A 21,309-nucleotide genomic window follows, 5' to 3' on the forward strand; every position below is an offset into this window, starting at 1 on the left:
ATGAAAAACTGATTTGCAACGTGTGTATTCATAAATTTGCAGCAATCTGTCGAATTGAAATTATGCTGGGCAATATCAGTGTAAAGAATGTGTTGACTCATTTTATATGACTTTATCTTTTAACAAATTGTTAACCCATGTTTTGGACTAATGCTGTAGAAAAATTACATACAAACACATTTATTGCTGATGTCACATAGGAACAGGAATAATATTCCCGCAAAATTGCGCAGCCACGCAGCCGTCTGGAGGTCCCATGCCATCCTTTTAGAGGAGAGTGTTCCAGATTTCCATACAGTTTGTAAGAAAAGATGCTTCCTGATTTCATTCCTAAATGTCCTGACTTTAATTTTAAGATTATTCCTCCTCATTCTGGATTCCCCCACCAAAGGAAATAGTTTTTGTATGTCTACCCTATTGAATGCCTTTATCATTTTAAAGGCGGTGACTGGTTCACTTCCTAGCCTTCTAAACAGAAGAGAATATGAACGAATTTTATGCAGCTTGGCCTCCTAATTTAACCTTTAAGCCCTGGTATAATTCTTGTGAATCGGCGTTATACCCCGTTGAAGGCCATGGGGCAAAAAACTGAATGTAGTACTCCAGATGGAGTCGGACCAAGACTCTAACTGAAGCATCACTTCCTTACTTTTGTACTCCAACCCTTTTCAGATAAAGACTAACATCCTATTGACCGCCTCAAAAAAATTATCTAGATTAGTCAGACATGACCTACTCTTCACAAATTCATGCTGACTCTTTGGTTAGCTCATACTTGTCCAAGTGCTCAGTCACTCTGTCTCCGATGATAGATTCCAGTCAACAACTGATGTTGAACAAGTCTGTTGTTATGTGGTTTCTCCTTCTGGAGATTTGTCTATTTTGTGTCCAATTATTTTCTACATTACCTTTTTATTTTACTTCTATTAAATCTATTGGCCCTGAATTTGTGGCCTCTATAGATGCGTACAACATCCATAGAGGCCGCGCAATTTCTGGGTTTAGGCGTGGGAAGCACATGCGATAAAGCCGGAACTTATGATCTTTGTCAATAATCCTCTTGGCAGATCTCACGCATCTGGAAGTAAAGGGCCTCCGCGGGTATTGCCCAACTTCTGCCCAGCGAATGTCAGGCCTGCGTTTATCAGCGGAAGACTATTAAAGGACAGAAAAAGACATTTTTTTCAATAATTTAAACATTTGAAATCTTGTCAAATAAGCTACGTTTATTTTTAGATCCTTTAAAATATGTAAATTAATTTTTCAAAAAATTAAATGTTTGTTTTAAGTAATTACATTCCATTTTGTTTAATTTTAAATATGTGATGTTTTTTAAACATCTTTTTTAATGTGTGTTTTGGGGGATTTACCCACTCATACTTAAGGTGATTCCATATAAACGGAACTCACCACAAGAATGAATGGGAATACCCCTACTTGGATTGGTTGAGCCGGTCCACATGATCCCAGGGATGCGTACGAAGCGCCGAAGTCCCTGGGATACAAGGGTCTCTACGCACGCAGGCAGGTCGGAGGCATCCGCCCGAGGAAAGCCTCTGCTGCAATTTCTGGGCCAACAAGTTCCTCCCATTGACTTATTTTAGGTTCCCTTTTACTGCTTGGGCCCGAAATTGCCCTCAGCGGGAAATTGGGGAGGGCACTTTGATTTATCCTAAAATTTACCGCCCGCGGGAGACAGAAGGAAGAGCTGGAAAATTCGGCTGTTTAACTCTGCTGCTGCCTCCCAGCATTTTGGGACGCTGTTTGAGGCTGGAGCAGTGCGGCGGCCGCGTCGCGATGTGCCTCCCCTTCAAAAAGGGACGTAGCGAGGCCTAGGTGGAGCCAACTGGGCCACCAGGGAGGCGGCCCAGCATCGAAGAGGGAGTGCCGGGCTGCCTGTTGGCGGCCCAACCGAACCAGCGACTGCCATTGTCGGGCCGCGTGGCGATGCACCCTCCCCTTTTAAGGGCGGCCACGCCGCCAAACCACTGGCAGCTTCCCGCCACGTAAAGCTGTCGGGGGCACCGACTGGCCGCGGTTCTGCGGGGCAGAAAAGAGATCAGCATGCCGGGCGAGGTGGAAACCCATTTCTGCCACCCCCAGCCCGGGGGCAATTACAGATGAGTCGGCCCTGCCCCCAGTCGTAAAGACCTTACCGCCTCTTATAGACTGTAATGGGCCTTAAAGAAGGGGGCAATTATCTCCCCCCCCCCCCTCCCCCCGTCAAGTATTTTGTCCTCGTTCTCCACTGTGAAAATGGATACAAAGTACTCATTTAACATCCTTGACTGGATTGAAGGCCGATAAATCCCCAGGGCTTGATAGTCTACATCCCAGAGTACTTAAGGAAGTGGCCCTAGAAATAGTGGATGCATTGGTGATAATTTTCCAGCAGCCTAGCGACTCTGGATTAGTTCCTATGGACTGGAGGGTTGCTAATGTAACACCACTTTTTAAAAAAGGAGGGAGAGAGAAAACGAGTAATTATAGACCGGTTAGCCTGACATCAGTAGTGGAGAAAATGTTGGAATCAGTCATTAAGGATGAAATAGCAGCACATTTGGAAAGCAGTGATAGGATTGGTCCAAGTCAGCATGGATTTATGAAAGGGAAATCATGCTTGACAAATCTTTTGGAATTTTTTGAGGATGTAACTAGTAGAGTGGACAAGGAAGAACCAGTGGATGTGGTGTATTTGGACTTTCAAAAGGCTTTTGACAAGGTCCCACACAAAAGATTGGTGTGCAAAATCAAAGCACAAGGTATTGGGGGTAATGTACTGACGTGGATAGAGAACTGGTTGGCAGACAGGAAGCAGAGAGTCGGGATAAACAGGTCCTTTTCAGACTGGCAGACAGTGACTAGTGGAGTGCTGCAGGGCTCAGTGCTGGGACCCCAGCTCTTTACAATATATATTAATGATTTAGATGATGGAATTGAGTGTAATAGCTCCAAGTTTGCAGATGACACTAAACTGGGTGGTGTTGTGAGCTGTGAGGAGGACTCAAAGAGGCTGCAGGGTGACTTGGACAGGTTAGGTGAGTGAGTAAATACATGGCGGATGCAGTATAATGTGGATAAATATGAAGTTATCCATTTTGGGGGCAAAAACACAAATGCAGAATATTATCTGAATGGCGGCAGATTAGGAAAAGGGGAGGTGCAACGAGACCTGGGTGTCATGGTACATCAGTTGCTGAAAGTGGGCATGCAGGTACAGCAGGCGGTGAAGAAGGCAAATGGTATGTTGGCCTTCATAGCTAGGGGATTTGAATAAAGGAGCAGGGAGGTCTTACTGCAGTTGTACAGGGCCTTGGTGAGGCCACACCTGGAATATTGTGTTCAGTTTTGGTCTCCTAATCTAAGGAAGGACGTTCTTGCTATTGAGGGAGTGCAGCGAAGGTTCACCAGACTGATTCCAGGGATGGCTAGACTGTCATATGAGGAGAGACTGGATCAACTGGGCCTTTATTCACTGGAGTTTAGAAGGATGAGAGGGGACCTCATAGAAACATATAAAATTCTGACGGGACTGGACAGGTTAGATGCGGGAAGAATATTCCTGATGTTTAGGAAGTCCAGAACCAGGGAACATAGTCTTAGGATAAGGGATAGGCCATTTAGGACTGAGATGAGGAGAAACTTCTTTACTCAGAGAGTTGTTAACCTATGGAATTCCCTGCCGCAGCGAATTGTTGCTGCCATTTCATTGGATATATTCAAGAGGGAGTTAGATATGGCTCTTACGGTTAAGGGGATCAAGGGGTATGGAGAGAACGCAGGAAAGGGGTACTGAGGGAATGATCGGCCATGATCTTATTGAATGGTGGTGCAGGGTCGAAGGGCCGAATGGCCTACTCCTGCACCTTGTTTCTATGTTTATTATCCATTATCGTCTTGCTGGCATCTGTCTCTAATGTGCTCATATTTACCTTTAGCACTCTCATGTTTAGATATCCCTTGCAAATTTTTTCTCATAATTCCTTTTTACTTGTCACCCAGCTCAATTTCAACCCAATAGTTTGCTGTAAATGTAGAAATACCCTTGGAATGCAAATACAATCACTGCTCGACAGATTTTGTTATGTGGTCTTCTCAATATCTTTGAGGTTTGGAATCTTGTTGTTTTCTTTTTAAGATTTTCTCTTTTTTTTATATTAAAAACCTTTTCTTTACAATTATTTTCCCTTGTGCATAATTCCAACGGTCGGTTACTTATTTTTGCTTTAGATGACCCAGTCATTTTGCTGACTGTGCCACTTACATGTCCAATACTTTCAGAATGTTGTAATCAGCAACATTTTTATTAGATGGATAGATGAAGTATCAAGCAATACCAACATTTTCAAGTGTTAGTAGATAAAAACCAATAAGGTAACATTTTATTTAGTTGCTAGTTCACTCTCTGAACTCCAACTTAAAGTAATTGCTCTTCAAAATATGAAGCACCTCCATTCACTTTCCCCTTTTGAGTAGACCACACAAATGAAATGGAACGTGGTAGATTAGGCTGCTCCATAGCTGTAGAATACCGAGAGTGCACAGATGCTCAGAGCAAATAATCTCAAACAGTTCTCTTTCCCTCTATTCTTTATTTCAGTACATTTGGAAGGCAAATATCAGAATACAGTCTTTGACAATCGAGCTGTATCATTTATCATTGGAGATGCTGAAGAACACGATGTTCCTCCAGGAATTGAGAAGGCACTGCAGGAAATGGAAAAAGGAGAAGAGGCTATTATATCGCTAAAACCAAAGTAAGTTTGAATATAACACTCTTGGAGACCACTTATTCATTGTTCTGCCCAAAACTTTTACTTAGCATTTTTATTGAGAAACCTCGATGAAGGGCCTAGATCATTGGCCTGTCAATGTTGAAAAGGATAGGCGAGAAGATGGGGTAAATCAATAAATAATTAGGTGATGCTTAGTGTGAGTTTTAAAAGCCTGTTAATTGCAGGTAGAATGGGAGACTGAAGGAAATCAAGTGTTTGTGTCCTGAGAAGAGTACATCAGAGTAAGGGACAGTTTGAGTCTTGATTTTAACACACCGAGGATGCAGGAAGGAGGGAAAATGTGTAGAATAATATATTTGCTGCTTAGGCGGCATGAGAGGGAAAAGTACAGATGATCATGGGTCTACAATAGTAGTATCGGTAAAATAGAGATAAGAAAGGTTATGATGGACAGATAAGTTGGAGGCTAGAGGTCAGAGAGGTCTTCATAGAAAGTTAAGAGTTGTTGAGGAAGAATGGAGTGTTTCACAAAGATGCATCTTTCACAATGAAAATATATAGGAGTTCTGTTTGAGATTTGAGCTGGTGGAGGCCAAGAATTCTGGTAGAATCAAAATGGCCCAAGACAGAGCTATCTTCAAAACAACCTGAATTTGTAGAACGTCTTTAATATAGAAATGATCATGGATGGACGCATTGTAGCAAAACCACTTTGTAAAAGCAACAGGAAGGCCGAGACGAGATATCTCTTGCAATCCCAAGCAGTGGAGAAAATGAAGCTGAAGCCAAAACTACAAAAGAACAACCAAACGTTCAGTAAATCAATGAGGCATGCACAGTACATTATACAAAAAGCAAACTGGGAAGTCAACAGTAAGAGTGGCCTAAAGATGCTGTTAATGAGGTGCCAGTTTGGGCAGAAGCTCATAGCAGATTAAAAAATGGTACTTGTTGGATTGCAAGACTCATGAAGAAACTCTGTCTTTGAAGAATTGAAAGAAACAGATTTGCATTGTCCATCAAAAGACATGCAGGAGATCAAGTAATATAGCCATTACAGTGCACAAAGAATGGTCGTTGCATGCCTTGACGGTGTCTGATTTGAAGGGGCTTGCTACATTGAGCCTGGAACTATTAGTGAATAGAAGAATGCAGAATACAGTGAGTTGCAAGCTGTAATATAATTGAAGATATCAGTGGTTTACATGAAAAATAAAGAATCTCCGTGCTGAGTTATGGGCTGAACCATAAGGAGTTTGGATTATTTATATATAGAATAACAGATTATGACATTTGTGATTATTTTGAGTATTTCTTTGACCTAGTGTTGTTCATATAGGTATGGATTTGGAGAAGCCGGAAATTCAAAATTCAACATTCCACCAAGTGCAAACCTGGTGTATGAAGTTGTATTGAAGAACTTCGAAAAGGTAAGAAACAACCAGATCAATGCTTGTACCACCAAATGTTCTGCTGCAGTCCCAAAGCATCTTCAGCTTTGAAGCTCAGTTGTATCACTGACACAAGTGATTACCAGATTAATTGCATTCCAGACTGGGATGGGGAGGCCAAGCAAATGATTATAATTGAAGCTTCTGATGTATATCATGGGGAAGTTGGGGCTAACTATCTTCTTTGGAAAGGGGTCAGCTTTTAATGTGAGGAAGTTGTGGGGGGTGGGAGTTCAAGGTTCAATCATTGTGGCAAACTATTTGTGGGGAGGGTGTCACAGCCAATCCTGTTCTTGCCTAATGTTGACTTCTGCGTACTTTCAGGGGACTACTGGATAACCACCAGAAGTAGAAACCCTGGGGGATGTATTTTCTTTCCGTAGCTCATTCCTGTTGGAGTAAATCTATGAATTGCCCTGTAGTAATTTTTAAGCTATATATAAATTAATCTTTTTTTTACATTTTATCAGGCAAAAGAGTCTTGGGAGATGAATGTGGATGAGAAGTTGGAGCAGTCTGCCATTGTCAAGGAGAAGGGGACATTGTATTTCAAGGTAATGCGATTGCAGCTAAACAAGTCTTCCTGGCTCTTGTTCACTGTAAAGGGCCAGTGCTCCCTGGTTAACAAACAGAAGAAGCTGAAAGCATCATTTAATGTCCAATAGAATTTTTTCTGGGCAGGATTACACTCCATAATTTGCCATTTCTGTTGAGTTCTTGATCTGAGCTGTCACCAGAGCACTTGCGATTCAGACATCAGCTGATTCCACTGGTAATTTGGAGCAAACTGCAGTGACCATCCTCAGATCATACTTTTTCCTCCTCTCAATAGGAGAGCACAGCCGCTGTTCTCTGCCTACCTGTTACACCATGGCTAAGATCAGGATATCACTGCAGGAAAATCTAGAATGCTGACTCTGGTATGATTTTACAGGTTGAAGTTCAACAACAACGACTTGTATTTATATAGTGCCTTTAACATGGTAGATTTGAGCTTGGTGGTAGATTTGAGGGCCTGGTCTTCGAACACTCTTTTCCTCAGGCAGCCGAAGGCTGCACTGGTGCACTGGAGGCGATGTTGAATCTCTGCATTAATGTCTGCTTTTGTTGATAAGAGGCTCCTGAGGTATAGGAAGTGGTCCACGTTGCCGAGGGCCGAGCCGTGAATCTTGATGACTGGGGGGCAGTGCTGTGCAGCGAGGACAGGCTGGTGGAGGACCTTTATCTTACGGATGTTAAGCATAAGGCCCATGCTTTCATATGCCTCGGTGAATACATCGACTATATCCTGGAGTTCAGCCTCAGAATGTGCGTAGACGGAGGCGCCGTCCGCGTACTGTAGCTCAACGACAGAGGTTGGGGTGATCCTGGTCTGGAGGAGACATAGGTTAAACAGCTTCCCACTGGTTCTGTAGTTTAATTCCACTCCAGCGGGGAGCTTGTTGACTGTGAGATGGAGCATGGCCTACAGGGCTGTAGTAATACCCGCCCTCCTGTATAGATCAGAGGCATAGGCAATGTACAGAAAACACCTCAAGTCACTGGAGATATATCACCAACGATGTCTCCGCAAGATCCTGCAAATCCCCTGGGAGGACAGGCGCACCAACATCAGTGTCCTCGCTAACATCCCCAGCATTGAAGCACTGACCACACTCGATCAGATTCGCTGGGCTGGCCACATAGTTCGCATGCCAGACATGAGTCTCCCTAAGCAAATGCTCTATGCGGAGCTCCTTCATGGCAAACGAGCCAAAGGTGGGCAGCGGACACCCTCAAAGCATCCCTGATAAAGTGCGACATCACCACTGACACCTGGGAGTCCCTGGCCAAAGATCGCCCTAGGTGGAGAAAGTGCATCCGGGAGGGCATTGAGCTCTTCGAATCTCGACACTGAGAGCGTGAAACGGTCAAGCACAGGCAGCGGAAGGAGCGTGCGGCAAACCAATCCCACCCATCCCTTCCCTCGACGAATGTCTGTCCCACCTGTGACAGGGTCTGTGACTCCCGTATTGGACTGTTCAGCCACCAAAGAACTCACTTCAGGAGTGGAAGCAAGTCTTCCTCAATTCCGAGGTACTGCCTATGATGATGATTAACATGGTAAAATGTCCCAAGGCACTTCACATGAGCGTTATAAAACAAAATTTATCACCAAGCTACATAAGAAAATATATGGGCAGAGCTTGGTCAAAGAGAGGTTTTAAGGAGTGTCTTAAAGAAGGAAAGAGGGGCGGAGAGATTTAGGGAGGGATTCCAGAGCTTAGGGCCTTGGTAGCTGAAGAGTCGGCCACCAATGGTGGAGCGATTACAATTGGGGATGTTCAAGAGGCCAGAATTAGAGGAGCACAGATATCTCCTGAGGGTTTTGGGGCTGGAAGAGATTTGAGATGAGGAGGGATGAGGCCATGGAGGGATTTGAAAACCAGAATGGGAATTTTAAAATCAAACCGTTGCTTAACTGGATGCCAATGTAGGTCAACAAGCACAGTGGTGATGGGTGAAAGGAACTTGGTGAGAGTTAAGTCATGGGCAGCAGAGTTTTGGATGACCAAGTTTACAGAGGGAGGAACGTGGGAGGCTGGCCAGGAGTGCGTTGGAATAGTCGAGCCTAGAGGTAACAAAGACATGGATGTGGGTTTCAGCAGCAGATGAGCTGAGGCAGAGTTGAGCGCTGTTCCCGAGATGGAGATAGGCATTCTTAGTGATGGTGCGGATATGTGTTCTGAAGCTCATCTTGGGGTCAAATATGACAGCAAAGTTAGGAACAGTCTGATTCGGCCTCAGCCAGTTGCCAGGTAGAGGGATGGAGTCGGTGGCTAGGGAACGGAGTCTGGCGGGCGCCGAAGACAATGTCTTCGGTCTTCCCAATACTTGGTTGAAGGAAATTTCTGTTCATCCTGTACTGGATGTCGGACAAGCAGTCTGACAACTTAGTGATAGTGGAGGGGCTTAAATCCTTATTTTGTACATCAGAATTCTAAGCTACTGAGGGAAAAGTGGACATTTCTTTTCAAAAAGCAGTTTGAGTAATTTATTTGGTTTATCAAAGAAGTAGAATAGATAGTTGTTTAATTGGAAAGTCCTAATTATAATTGTTTACATAAGCAATTTCAATGTTAAATGATAAAAAAAGACCAAACATTGTGATAACTAAAAGTAAGATTTGTGGACATGGATGAGTATGCAGATGCAAGATTTTTAATCGACTAACAGATTCCCCGGGCAATGGTCCTGGTGAGTTGGGGATAATGCTATTTCATAACAGTAGGGGTGTTTATGCAATATGGGGAATAATATCAGGGACAGTGATTTACAGTGACCTGAATAAGTCAAATTTGATTCGTATTAAGAGTCCTTCATTCAGTGTCTTCACATTGTGCTGATTGACTTGCTCGAATCTTTCATGAAGGGAAGGCTCGCTGATGTTCCTGCATTGGATATTTTCTCCAACCTGCCCTGTGATGTGTTGAACTCCTTTCTTGTGTTGGCGCATAGCAAGAGTAGTAAATTCCACTGCTGTCCCAGCCGTTTACTGTACATCTTTCAAAGGTCACGTAGAACCTCCATAGGTCTAATGCTAGCTTCCTTCGCTTCATGACAAGACCCTGAGATCTTCATCTGTTTGCTCTGCATGCAGCTAGGGGATGACATATCTTACACCTCTACTCAACTACATCAGGCTCCACTTCCACATCTGCATCTTCTGGTTTCCTTGTCCACTGTGTCTCTATGCATGTTAATTGCTCATTTACACTATCTCTACCCCTTCACGTGTGGGTCCCTGGGCTGCTAGGTGCAAATAGAGGGTGGGTGGTCCCCAGTATTGCCCAAGGTAGAGGTGACTGTGAGGTATTGCTTTTCACAAATCTTCTCGTCTCCTGGCTCTCAAGGTAAAAAAAAAAGTACTGTTAACTTTGGTGTGCTTTAGCAGCATTCTATCTTCATCAGCTACTTTTTGGAATTCTTATGATAGTTGTAGCTGGTTAGGAGATCGACGAATGCACAGAAACACTACCAAAGTGGATAACCTCCCATTTATCTACATTATACCGCATCTGCCATGTATTTGCCCACTCGCCTAACCTGTCCAAATCACCCTGCAGCCTCCTGAGCATCCTCCTCACAGCTCACACTGCCACCCAGCTTAGTGTCATCTGCAAACTTGGAGATATTGCATTCAATTCCTTCGTCTAAATCATGAATGTATATTGTAAATAGCTGGGGTCCCAGCACTGAACCTTGTGGTACCCCACTAGTCACTGCCTGCCATTCTGAAAAGGACCCGTTTATTCCTGCTCTTTGTTTCCTGTCTGCCAACCAGTTCTCTATCCACGCCAGTACATTATCCTCAATACCATGTGCTTTAATTTTGCACCACAATCTCTTGTGTGGGACCTTGTCAAAAGCCTTTTGAAAGTCTAAATATACCACATCCACTGGCTCCCGCAGATGCGGTATAATGTAGATAAATGCGAGGTTATCCACTTTGGTGGTAAAAACAGGAATGCAGATTATTATCTGAATGGTGACGGATTAGTAAAAGGGGAAGTGCAACGAAACCTGGGTGTCATGGTATATCAGTCATTGAAAGTTGGCATACAGGTACAGCAGGCGGTGAAGGTGGCAAATGGCATGTTGGCCTTCATAGCGTGAGGATTTGAGTATAGGAGCAGGGAGGTCTTACTACAGTTGTACAGGGCCTTGATGAAGCCACACCTTGAATATTATGTACAGTCTACTCTACTAGTTACATCCTCAAAAAATTCTAGAAGATTTGTCAAGCATGATTTCCCTTTCATAATCCATGCTGACTTGGATCGATCCTGTCACTGCTTTCCAAATGCGCTGCTATTACATCTTTAATAATTGATTCCAACATTTTCCCCACCACCGATGTCAGGTTCCCTATTTTCTCTCTCCTTTTTTAAAAATTGGTGTTACATTAGCTACCCTCCAGTTCATAGGAACTGATCCAGAATCTATAGAATATTGGAAAATGACCACCAATGCATCCACTATTTCTAGGGTCACTTCCTTAAGTACTCTGGGATGCAGACTATCAGGCCCTGTGGATTTATCGGCCTTCAATCCCATCAATTTCCTGAACACAATTTCCCGCCTAATAAGGATTTCCTTCGGTTCCTCCTCCTCGCGAGACCCTCGGTCCCCTAGTATTTCCGGAAGGTTATTTGTGTCTTCCTTAGTGAAGACCGAACCAAAATATTTGTTCAATTGGTCTGCCATTTCTTTGTTCCCCATTATAAATTCACCTGATTCTGACTGTAAGGGACCTACATCTGTCTTCATTAATCTTTTTCTCTTCACGTATCTGTAGAAGCTTTTGCAGTCAGTTTTTATGTTCCCTGCAAGCTTACACTCACATTCTATTTTCCCCCTCCTAATTAAACCCTTTGTCCTCCTCTGCTGAATTCTAAATTTCTCCCAGTCCTCAGGTTTGCTGCTTTTTCTGGCCAATTTATATGCCTCTTCCTTGGATTTCCCTAATTTCCCTTGTAAGCCACGGTTGAGCCACCTTCCCCGCTTTATTTTTACGCCAGACAGGGATGTATAATTGTTGAAGTTCATCCATGTGATCTTTAAATGTCTGCCATTGCCTATCCACCGTCAACCCTTTAAGTATCATTCGCCAGTCTATCCTAGCCAAATCACGCCTCATACCGTCAAAGTTACCGTTCTTTAACTTCAGGACTCTAGTCCCTGAATTAACTGTGTCACTCTCCATCTTAATAAAGAATTCTGTCATATTATGGTCACTCTTCCCTAAGGGGCCTCGCACACAAGATTGCTAATTAATCCTCTCTCATTACACAACACCCAGTTTGGATGGCCAGCTCTCTAGTTGGTTCCTCGACATATTGGTCTAGAAAACCATCCCTTATACACTCCACCGTATTGCTACCAGTTTGGTTAGCCCAATCTATATGTAGATTAAAGTCATCCATGATAACTGCTGTACCTTTATTGCACGCATCTCTAATTTCCTGTTTATGGCATCCCAACATCACTATGACTGGTGGTCTGTACACAACTCCCACCAGCGTTTTCTGCCCTTTCGTGTTCCGCAGTTCTACTCATACAGATTCCACCTCATCCACGCTAATGTCCTTCCTTACTATTGCGTTAATCTCTTTAACCAGCAACGCTACCCCACCTCCTTTTCCTTTCAGTCTATCTTTCCTGAATATTGAATACTGAATACCCCTGGATGTTGAGTTTCCAGCCTTGGTCACCCTGGAGCCATGTCTCCGTAATCCCAATTACATCATATCTGTTAACGGCTATCTGCGCAGTTAATTCATCCACCTTATTACGAATGATCCTCGCATTGACACAGAGCCTTCAGGCTTGTTTTTTTAACATTTTGTCCTTTTAGAATTATGTTGTAATATAGCCCTTTTTGATTTTTGCCTTTTGATTTTTCTGCCCTCGATTTTTACTTTTCTCCTTTATACCTTTTTACTTCCCTCTGTCTCCCTGCATAGGTTCCCATCCCCCTGCCCTATTAATTTAAATCCTCCCCAACAGCACTAGCAAACACTCCCCCTAGGACATTGGTTCCAGTCCTGCCCAGGTGCAGACCTTCCAGTTTGTACTGGTCCCATCTCCCCCAGAACCGGTTCCAATGTCCCAGGAATTTGAATCCCTCCCCCTTGCACCACTCCTCAAGCCACGTATTCATCTTAACTATCCTTCTATTTCTACTCTTGACTAGCACGTGGCACTGGTAGCAATCCTGAGGTTACTACTTTTGAGGTCCTACTTTGTAATTTAACTCCTAGCTCCCTAAATTCAGCTTGTAGGACCTCATCCCGCTTTTTACCTATATCGTTGGTACCTATATGCACCACGACAACTGGCTGTTCACCCTCCCCCTCTAGAATGTCCTGCAGCCGCTCCGAGACATCCTTGACCCTTGCACCAGGAAGGCAACATACCATCCTGGAGTCTCGTTTGTGGCCGCAGAAACGCCTATAGCATCCCCTACCACTATAGCTCTCCCACTCTTTTTCCTGCCCTCCTGCGCAGCAGAGCCACACATGGTGCCATGAACTTGGCTGTTGCTGCCTTCCCTTGATTGCCCATTTCCCCCCAACAGAACCCAAGGTGGTATATCTATTTTGGAGGGAGCTGATCGCAGGGGTCCCCTGCACTACCTTCCTTCCACTGCTCTTCCTGATGGTCACCCATTCTCTATCTGCCTGTGTAACCTTTACCTGCGTGTGACCAACTCACTAAACGTGCTATTCACGACATCCTCAGCATCACGGATGCTCCAGAATGAATCCATGTGCAGCTGCAGTGCCGCAATGTGGTCTGTCAGGAGCTGCAGCTGGATACACTTCACGCACACATAGTCGTCAGGGACACTGGAAGCGTCCCTGATTTCCCACGTAGTACAGGAGGAGCATGGCACGGGTCTGGGCTCTCCTGCCATGACTTAACCCTTAAATTACTTAATTTGGCAACAGTGACAAGGTTTCTTACTGCTAAGAAAAAGAAAAAAGATGAGGAAAAAGAAAACTACTCACCAATCAATCACCCAACCAATCACTTACCCTCTTGGCTGTGATGTCACATTTCGATTACTTTTTACTTCTTTCTTACTTTTGACCCTGCTGCAGCCAGCCGCTCCTCCCCAACTGTCGCTGGTCCTTTTATAGGCCTCGCCTATATAGGTATTAACAAGTACCACAAACATTTAACCTTTTCTATTTACATGCGCAATATGACATGTTGATACTTGATTATAGTGATTTAAAAGCTATTTTCTGTTCTAGTAAGAATTGCATCTGGACTGAAATTTAAAATGCATACCAAAATATTTAGCTAGTACTGCGTTCCTGTGAGCGCTCTTAGAATTTAGGAGGTTATCTGTTGAATTGACAGTGTAGTGGTGACTGAAGCAGAGTGGGGAATTGCTGGGCTTCCTACAGTTCTTAGTCACTGAGAATTATTTTATTCTTCCTTCTGGTAGCTGCATTATTCAGTATTCATGTTTTGTTGTTGCCAGGTGGGCAAGTACAAGCAGGCTACCATCCATTACAAGAAAATTGTGTCTTGGCTGGAACATGAGAGCGGACTGTCTGATGAAATACTAAAACAATCCAATGCACTGAGGCTAGCAGCCCATCTTAACCTTGCCATGTGCTACATCAAAATGGATGAGAATTTGCAAGCTGTAGAGAATTGTGAAAAGGTGAGTAATTGCTCTATATCTAATATGAAAATTGTCAACTGTAAAGACATATGGCACATGAGTTCCCTTGATAGCTCAGTTAATGGACCATTTGAGGCATGCTACTATGCTATCCAAATTAGAACAGCCTTGGATACAATCCCTGATTTATGTATGGTATGTTACCGAAACATTGGTAGGGGCACCACATTTGACCTTCATGCCTCAGGCCTAGAGAGAAAAAGGGTTCCTGCTCCTGATTGCTAGGCAGTGGCACCTGTTGGAAATTGGTTGTTTGATTTTCAGGTGAGATGAGCATCAGGCTCATATCTTTCTCGCATTCACTTCCTAAGTTCATATATATTGACACCTGGAAGATAGCCGCTGCACATGGAATCCTATCTCAGTGATGCCTTCATGAGAACTGGGGAGAAATTCTTCGGAGGTGGCTGTAAGGCATGCTGTTAAATAGAATGGGATTGGGTAGTGCTTGGACCACAACAAAATTGCCCAAAACTCAACACTATGGGCCCAAGTTTCCACACGCGCCTAGAACGGTGCAGTCCCGACCTGGACGCCCGTTTTTCATGCCACAAAGTGCGCCTAAAAAAATCCTCGGCATTCTCCACCTACCTGCAGGTCCTCTGGCCCTCGGCGCAGCCAGCACGAGCTGTGGGGGGGGCGGAGCCAGGTCCCTGCACTGAAAACAGTGCCAGGACCTCTGCACATGCGTGCTACAGTGGGCACACAAGTGCAGTAGCTCCAGGCGCCGAACTGTGTGGGAGGGGCCCGAAGCACGCAGCCCCTAGCCCTGGCCCAATGGCCTCACTGGGGCTGCGTGAATAAGGCTCCTCCCACGGCCAGCTCCTGCTCCCCCCCCCTCGACCAGACCCGACACCCGCTCCCCGCCTTCGGACCAGACCCGACATCCGCCCCCCCCACCTCCGGACCAGACTCGACACCCGCTCCCTGCCTCCAGACCAGACCCGACTCCCGCGCGCCCCCCACCCCGCGACTGACCCGACCCGACCCGCACTCCTGTTCCCGATCCGACCCGCGCTCCTGTTCCCGCTCCCCGGCCCCCCGACTCGACCCGTGCCCCGACCCGACCCGCGCTCCTGTTCCCGCTCCCCGTCTGGACCCGATCCGACCCGCGCTCCTGTTCCCGCTCCCCGGCCCCCCGACCCGACCCGCGCTCCTGTTCCCGCTCCCCGACTGGACCCGATCCGACCCGCGCTCCTGTTCCCGCTCCCCGGCCCCCCGGCTGGACCCAACCCGACCCGTGCCCCAACCCGACCCGCGCTCCTGTTCCCGCTCCCCGACTGGACCCGATCCGACCCGCGCTCCTGTTCCCGCTCCCCGGCCCCCCGACTCGACCCGACCCGATCCGTGCCCCGACCCGACCCGCGCTCCTGTTCCCGTTCCCCGACTGGACCCGATCCGACCCGCGCTCCTGTTCCCGGCCCCCCGACTCCGACCCGACCCGACCCGACCCGTGCCCCGATCCGACCCGCGCTCCTGTTCCCGCTCCCCGACTGGACCCGATCCGACCCGCGCTCCTGTTCCCGCTCCCCGACTGGACCCGATCCAACCCGCGCTCCTGTTCCCGCTCCCCGTCCCCCTGACTGGACCCAACCCGACCCGCGCTCCCGCCCCCCGACCCGACCCCCCCCCCCACCGACCCGACCCCCTTCTCTCTCTCTCTCTCTCTCTCTCTCTCTCTCTCTCTCTCTCTCTCTCTCTCTCTCTCTCTCTCTCTCTCTCTCGACCCGACCCAACGCCACCTACCTGTAAATCTGGTGCTGGGGACGGGCCCTGCCCGAAGTCTCGGGCCGGCCCGTTCAGCCTTCGATCCCGAAAGGCCTGCCTGAAGCACTTTCACACAGGTAGGAAGATGGTTTATTTAATCTTTTCTTTGCTTATAAATGTTTATTCAGGTTGGATTTATTTGTATAAGTATAAATAAGGATTTATTATAGAATTTAATGACTTCCCTTTCCCCCCCCCCCCACCTCGTTCTGGACGCCTAATTTGTAACCTGCGCCTGATTTTTTAATGTGTAGAACAGGTTTTTTCAGTTCTACAAAAATCTTCACTTGCTCCATTCTACTTTAGTTTGGAGTACGTTTTCACTGTGGAAACTTTCAAATCAGGCGTCAGTGGCCGGACACGCCCCCTTTTGAAGAAAAAATTCTGTTCCAAAGTAGAACTGTTCTACCTGACTAGAACTGCAGAAAAGAAAATGTGGAGAATTGCGATTTCTAAGATAGTCCGTTCTCCACCAGTTGCTCCTAAAAATCAGGCGCAAATCATGTGGAAACTTGGGCCCTATCTGTCTCCTTTTGAGAAACAGAATTGTCATCATTGGGGTAGAGTAGTGAGAGCAGTGGTCTAATCTAAAGCATACCATATGTGACTAGTGGTGTCCCACAGGGATCTGTGTTGGGGACTCAATTATTCACCATATTTATTAACGACTTAGATGATGGGATAGAGAGCCACACACCCAAATTTGCCGCTGACACAAAGATACGCAGCATTGTAATCAGTCTAAATGGAATCATAACATTACAAAGGGATATTAATAAATTAAGTGAGTGGGCAAAATTATGGCAAATGGATTTCAATGTCGGCAAGTGTGAGGTCATCTACTTTGGACTTAATAATGATAGATCAGAGTACTTTTTAAATGGTGAAAAGCTAGAAACACGAAGTCCAAAGAGACTAGACAGATGCAGAAAATAATCGAAAAGGCTAATGGAATGCTGGCCTTTATATCTAGAGGACTAGATTACAAGGGGGCAGAAGTTACGCTATAGCTATACAAATCCTTCATTTGTATAGCCTGGAGTATTGTGTTCAGTTCTGGGCACCACAGCTTATAAAGGACATACTGGCTTTATAGGGAGTGCAGCATAGATTTACCAAAATTATATCTGGACTCCCATGGGTAAAATTATTAGGAGAGATTATACAAACTAGAGTTGTATTCCCTGGAATTTAGATGGTTATGGCGGTGATTTGAGGGAAGTTTTCAAGATATTAAGGGGAACTGATAGAGTATTACATCGGGTATACGGCACAGAAACAGGCCATTTGGCCCAACCAGTCCATGCCTGTGTTTATGCTCCAATCGAGCCTCCTCCCAACTTTCCTCATCTAAATCTATCAGCACAACCCTCTATTCCCTTCTTCCCCCATATGCTTGTCCGGCCTTCCCTTAAATGCATCTATACTATTCGCTTCAACCATTCCCTGTGGTAGCGAGTTCCACATTCTCACCACTCTTTGGGTAACAAAGTTTCTTCTGAATTCCCTATTGGATTTCTTGGTGACTATATCTTATATTGATGGCCTCTAGTTATGCTCCTCACCACAAGTGGAAACATTTTCTCTGTATGCACTCTATCAATACCTTTCAGAATTTTAAAGCAGAGAGAAACTATTTCTGCTGGTTAAGAAATCCAGGACATGGGGACATAGCCTAAAAATTAGAACTAGATCTTTCAGGAGTGAAGTTAGGAAACACTTCTGCATGCAAAGGTTGGTGGCAGTTTGGAACTCACTTCCGCAAATGGCAGTTGATGCACGGTCAATTGTTAATTTTAAATATGAGATTGTTTTTTATTAACCATGGGTATTAGGGATATGGGACAAAGGCGGGTATATGGAATTAGGTCACAGATCAGCCTTGGTCTCATTAAATGGCAGAACATGCTCGAGGGGCTAAATGGCCGTCTCCTGTTCCTATGTTCCATATCTGATTTGGGATTGCTTGATAGGATAACGGAGGATGATAGTGTTTCCAAAATGAATGCTTCTAATTCTGCTTTTATTTCAGGCATTGGAGCTGGATGCAAACAATGAAAAGGCCCTTTTCAGAATGGGTGAGGCGAGACTCACAATGAACGATTATGAACTGGCAAAAGCAAACTTCGAGAAGCTTCTGCAACTCTACCCCAACAAAGCAGCCAAAGTGCAGATTGGTATCTGTCACAAAAAAATAAGGGAGCAATTGGATCAGGAAAAAAAGATCTATGCTAAAATGTTCCCAAGATTTGGAAATACCGATACCAAGGTAAGTGATGAGTAAAGACATTAATCCTTTTAAGAGGAAAATTATACGGTACGCATAGGAATTTTTAAAACAAGAAAATGTAATTAAACCATCTCTTCTTGATTGATCTGATAATCCCTTCTCTGTCCAGGAATGCATCTAAGTGCCTCAGACTAATTTGTACTATATGCTTCAGTCACTACCTGGTAACATCACACAAATCTATTACCCTTTGGATGGGAAGAAGTTCCATCTAACTCCAAATATCAGAATTTTTGTCCTGCTTCCCCATGTAGTTGAACCCTTCACTATAATGATCAAATTAGTCCATTTTGTTTGTAATCTTGAAAGCATTAATAAGATCATCTCAAAATCTGTTTTAAAGAAAGCCAAGCCCAACCTCTTTAATCTTTTCTCTTTCATACCTTTTCATTTCATTCATCTATCCCCATGGCATTTGCTCATAATGGATGTAGTCAGTGGTATGCAGATGAAGATTATTAAAATCATAGAATGGTCTTCTTCCATGCTGTAACCATTCAGCCCATCGAGCCCGTGCCGACTCTCAACTAGGCCCACTCCCCTGCCTTTTCCCCGTAGCCCTACAATTGTTTTTCCTTCAGATACCTATCCAACTCCCATGTGAAAGACAAAATTGTGTCTGCCTCCACCACCCTTTCAGGCAGTGCATTCAGATCTTAACCACTTGCTGTGTAAAAACGTTTTTTCTTGCATCACCTTTGGTTCTTTTGCCAATCACCTTAAATCTGTGTCCTGTGGTTCTCAACCCTTTTGCCAATGGCAACAGTTTCTCTCATAATTTTGAACACCTCTATCAAATCTCCTCCAAGGAGAACAGCTCCAGCTTCTCCAGTCTATCAACGTAACTGAAATCCCTCATTCCTGGAATCATTCTCGTAAATCTTTTCTGCACTTTCTGTAAGGCCTTCACATCCTTCCTAAAGTGTGGTGCCCAGAATTGGACACAGTACTCCAGTTGGGGCCGAACCGATGTTTTTTTTCTTTCACAGGCTAAGCTGACAAGTGTGAGAGGTCATTCAATCTTTTTGAGAGTTTGCACTTCCTATTTTAGTTTGTACCATTGCACCTCTTCTCTTTTCTGAACAGCCCCCACTCTGCCTGATACACCAGAGGACTATAAAATTATATTTTATTAATAGCTTTTTTCCAATTTTCTCCTTCTCCCAGAGCCATCAACTTCTTGCTTTTCTGTATAGTTTGATGGTCACTGTCATCCTACAGTACTCATCCAAGTGGCATTCTTAACACGTCATAGCTGACTGCGCTTGTCAACAGTCTATTCAAATAAAGGAGGGCTTCACAAGTTCAAAAAGTCATACAGGCAAACTTTTAACAAGGGTCGCTGCTTTGTGATTAGGACCGGAATTCTAGCTGAGTTTTCTTGCCCAGCAGCTGTGCAGAAGACGGTTGTTTGATTCCTGCTGCTGCATTTGCTAATTCAGCACAGACCGGGCATTGAATTTGAGATTCCTGGGTTTGTGCAGCTTGTCAGTAGATGTGGTATTGAACGATATAGACAGGAAGGTCCCGTGTTTAATCCCTGATTGGAACTGAGTTTACTGACGTTAGCTGGGTGCATCAGTTGGTCTTCGTGTCCCTGAGTTTGGGAGAATGAGGGAAATGGGCCTGAGTTCCCACTACTGAATGCAATTTAGAGACCCCTGCTCAAACGTGTGTATATGGATGCACAACAAGGTCAGAATTGGGCTCTGCTGTGATGTCCCCTACGCTTTTAACACTCGTATAGTTCACAACAAAAATGGTCATTAGGATATCGAGAATCATCGAGTGGAATTGCACTCCAGTATGAATTACATGGGAGAATGTTTAAGATAGCAAAAATGTGGATCAAGTGGAACAGTAAGATGCAACCATAAAATGGATCTTTTTTCCTCAAAAGTAGACTGTTGATAGGTACACACTAAAGGATGTGACAATGGGGTAAACCTTTCCAAGTCCCAAGTAAGATCTAAACATCCTAACAGCGTTTCTATCCTTAACACCAAGTTTTTTCTGAAATAATTTATGATTATATTTTAGCAGAAAGAAGTTCTCAAAACAAAATCTGAAAAGGAAGCTGCAGTGGTGATAACGGAGGAAGAAGAGAATAAGGAGAACCTAGATGAAGGTGGCAAAGGAGAACCCATGGAAACGGAAACCAATCACAAATCCCAGGAATTGGATGCTACAGCATGAATGTGCGGAGTTTGAAGCTGCATTACTTGTTTGAATTTTTTTTTAAGCCTTGATATAGTACAGTAACCTGTGTGTATAATGTATGCACCAGTAAAGAGTTTTACTTACCTACTCACCTTAGTCACAAGCTATTTTTTTTTTAAATTGACGGTACCTGCTGGAATTGCTGAGTTTCTAAGTCACACTGGATTGGCAACAGTCCATTTTCATGGCCGGCCTGTAGAATTGTTAGATGGCAAATGAGATGAGTCCACTCTTGAGAGCATGTTGGAAATAGAAACTGGAAGGAGCAATTGGTAGCTCTGTGAATTACTCTAACTTGGGGGTGGGGGGAGAGAAAAACATTGTTATTTTTAATTCCACACATTTGCAACATATTCCTCCTCCTGCATCCTCCCAATGGTCATGTCACCCCCCCCCCCCCCCTTCCCTTTTAATTAATTGTCTACTGTGATAAGTTTCATCTGCTTATAGGATGTACTTGAGAATTGACATTGAGATTAGTGTGACATGTTCCTGGGACTTTGGTAATGATGTGATGTTGGTGCTGTTACTGCTGTGTTACTGAGATGCACTTTGTTTTTATAAAGTAGAGAACTTTATGTTTTGTTGCCCGTAACTTATGTA

General features: G+C 44.6%; 1 protein-coding gene across 2 annotated transcripts in view; it reads left to right on the forward strand.

The window, feature by feature from the left end:
• The window catches only part of LOC139280774 (peptidyl-prolyl cis-trans isomerase FKBP4-like), a 43,730-nt gene extending 22,935 nt beyond the window's left edge, over positions 1-20,795 (forward strand). The window contains exons 6-11 of one of the 2 annotated variants that reach the window (XM_070900464.1): positions 4,601-4,757; positions 6,076-6,166; positions 6,658-6,741; positions 14,223-14,408; positions 18,229-18,465; positions 20,527-20,795. In XM_070900464.1, the coding sequence (XP_070756565.1) occupies positions 4,601-4,757; positions 6,076-6,166; positions 6,658-6,741; positions 14,223-14,408; positions 18,229-18,465; positions 20,527-20,682 (911 nt within the window). In that variant the 3' untranslated portion in view covers positions 20,683-20,795. The remainder of the gene's footprint in view (positions 1-4,600; positions 4,758-6,075; positions 6,167-6,657; positions 6,742-14,222; positions 14,409-18,228; positions 18,466-20,526) is intronic. The other variant, XM_070900465.1, reaches the window with a different exon arrangement.
• Positions 20,796-21,309: the final 514 nt, after the last annotated feature.

The sequence above is a fragment of the Pristiophorus japonicus genome, chromosome 15, assembly GCF_044704955.1.
Source record: "Pristiophorus japonicus isolate sPriJap1 chromosome 15, sPriJap1.hap1, whole genome shotgun sequence".
In the NCBI taxonomy this organism is placed as follows: Eukaryota; Metazoa; Chordata; class Chondrichthyes; family Pristiophoridae; genus Pristiophorus; species Pristiophorus japonicus.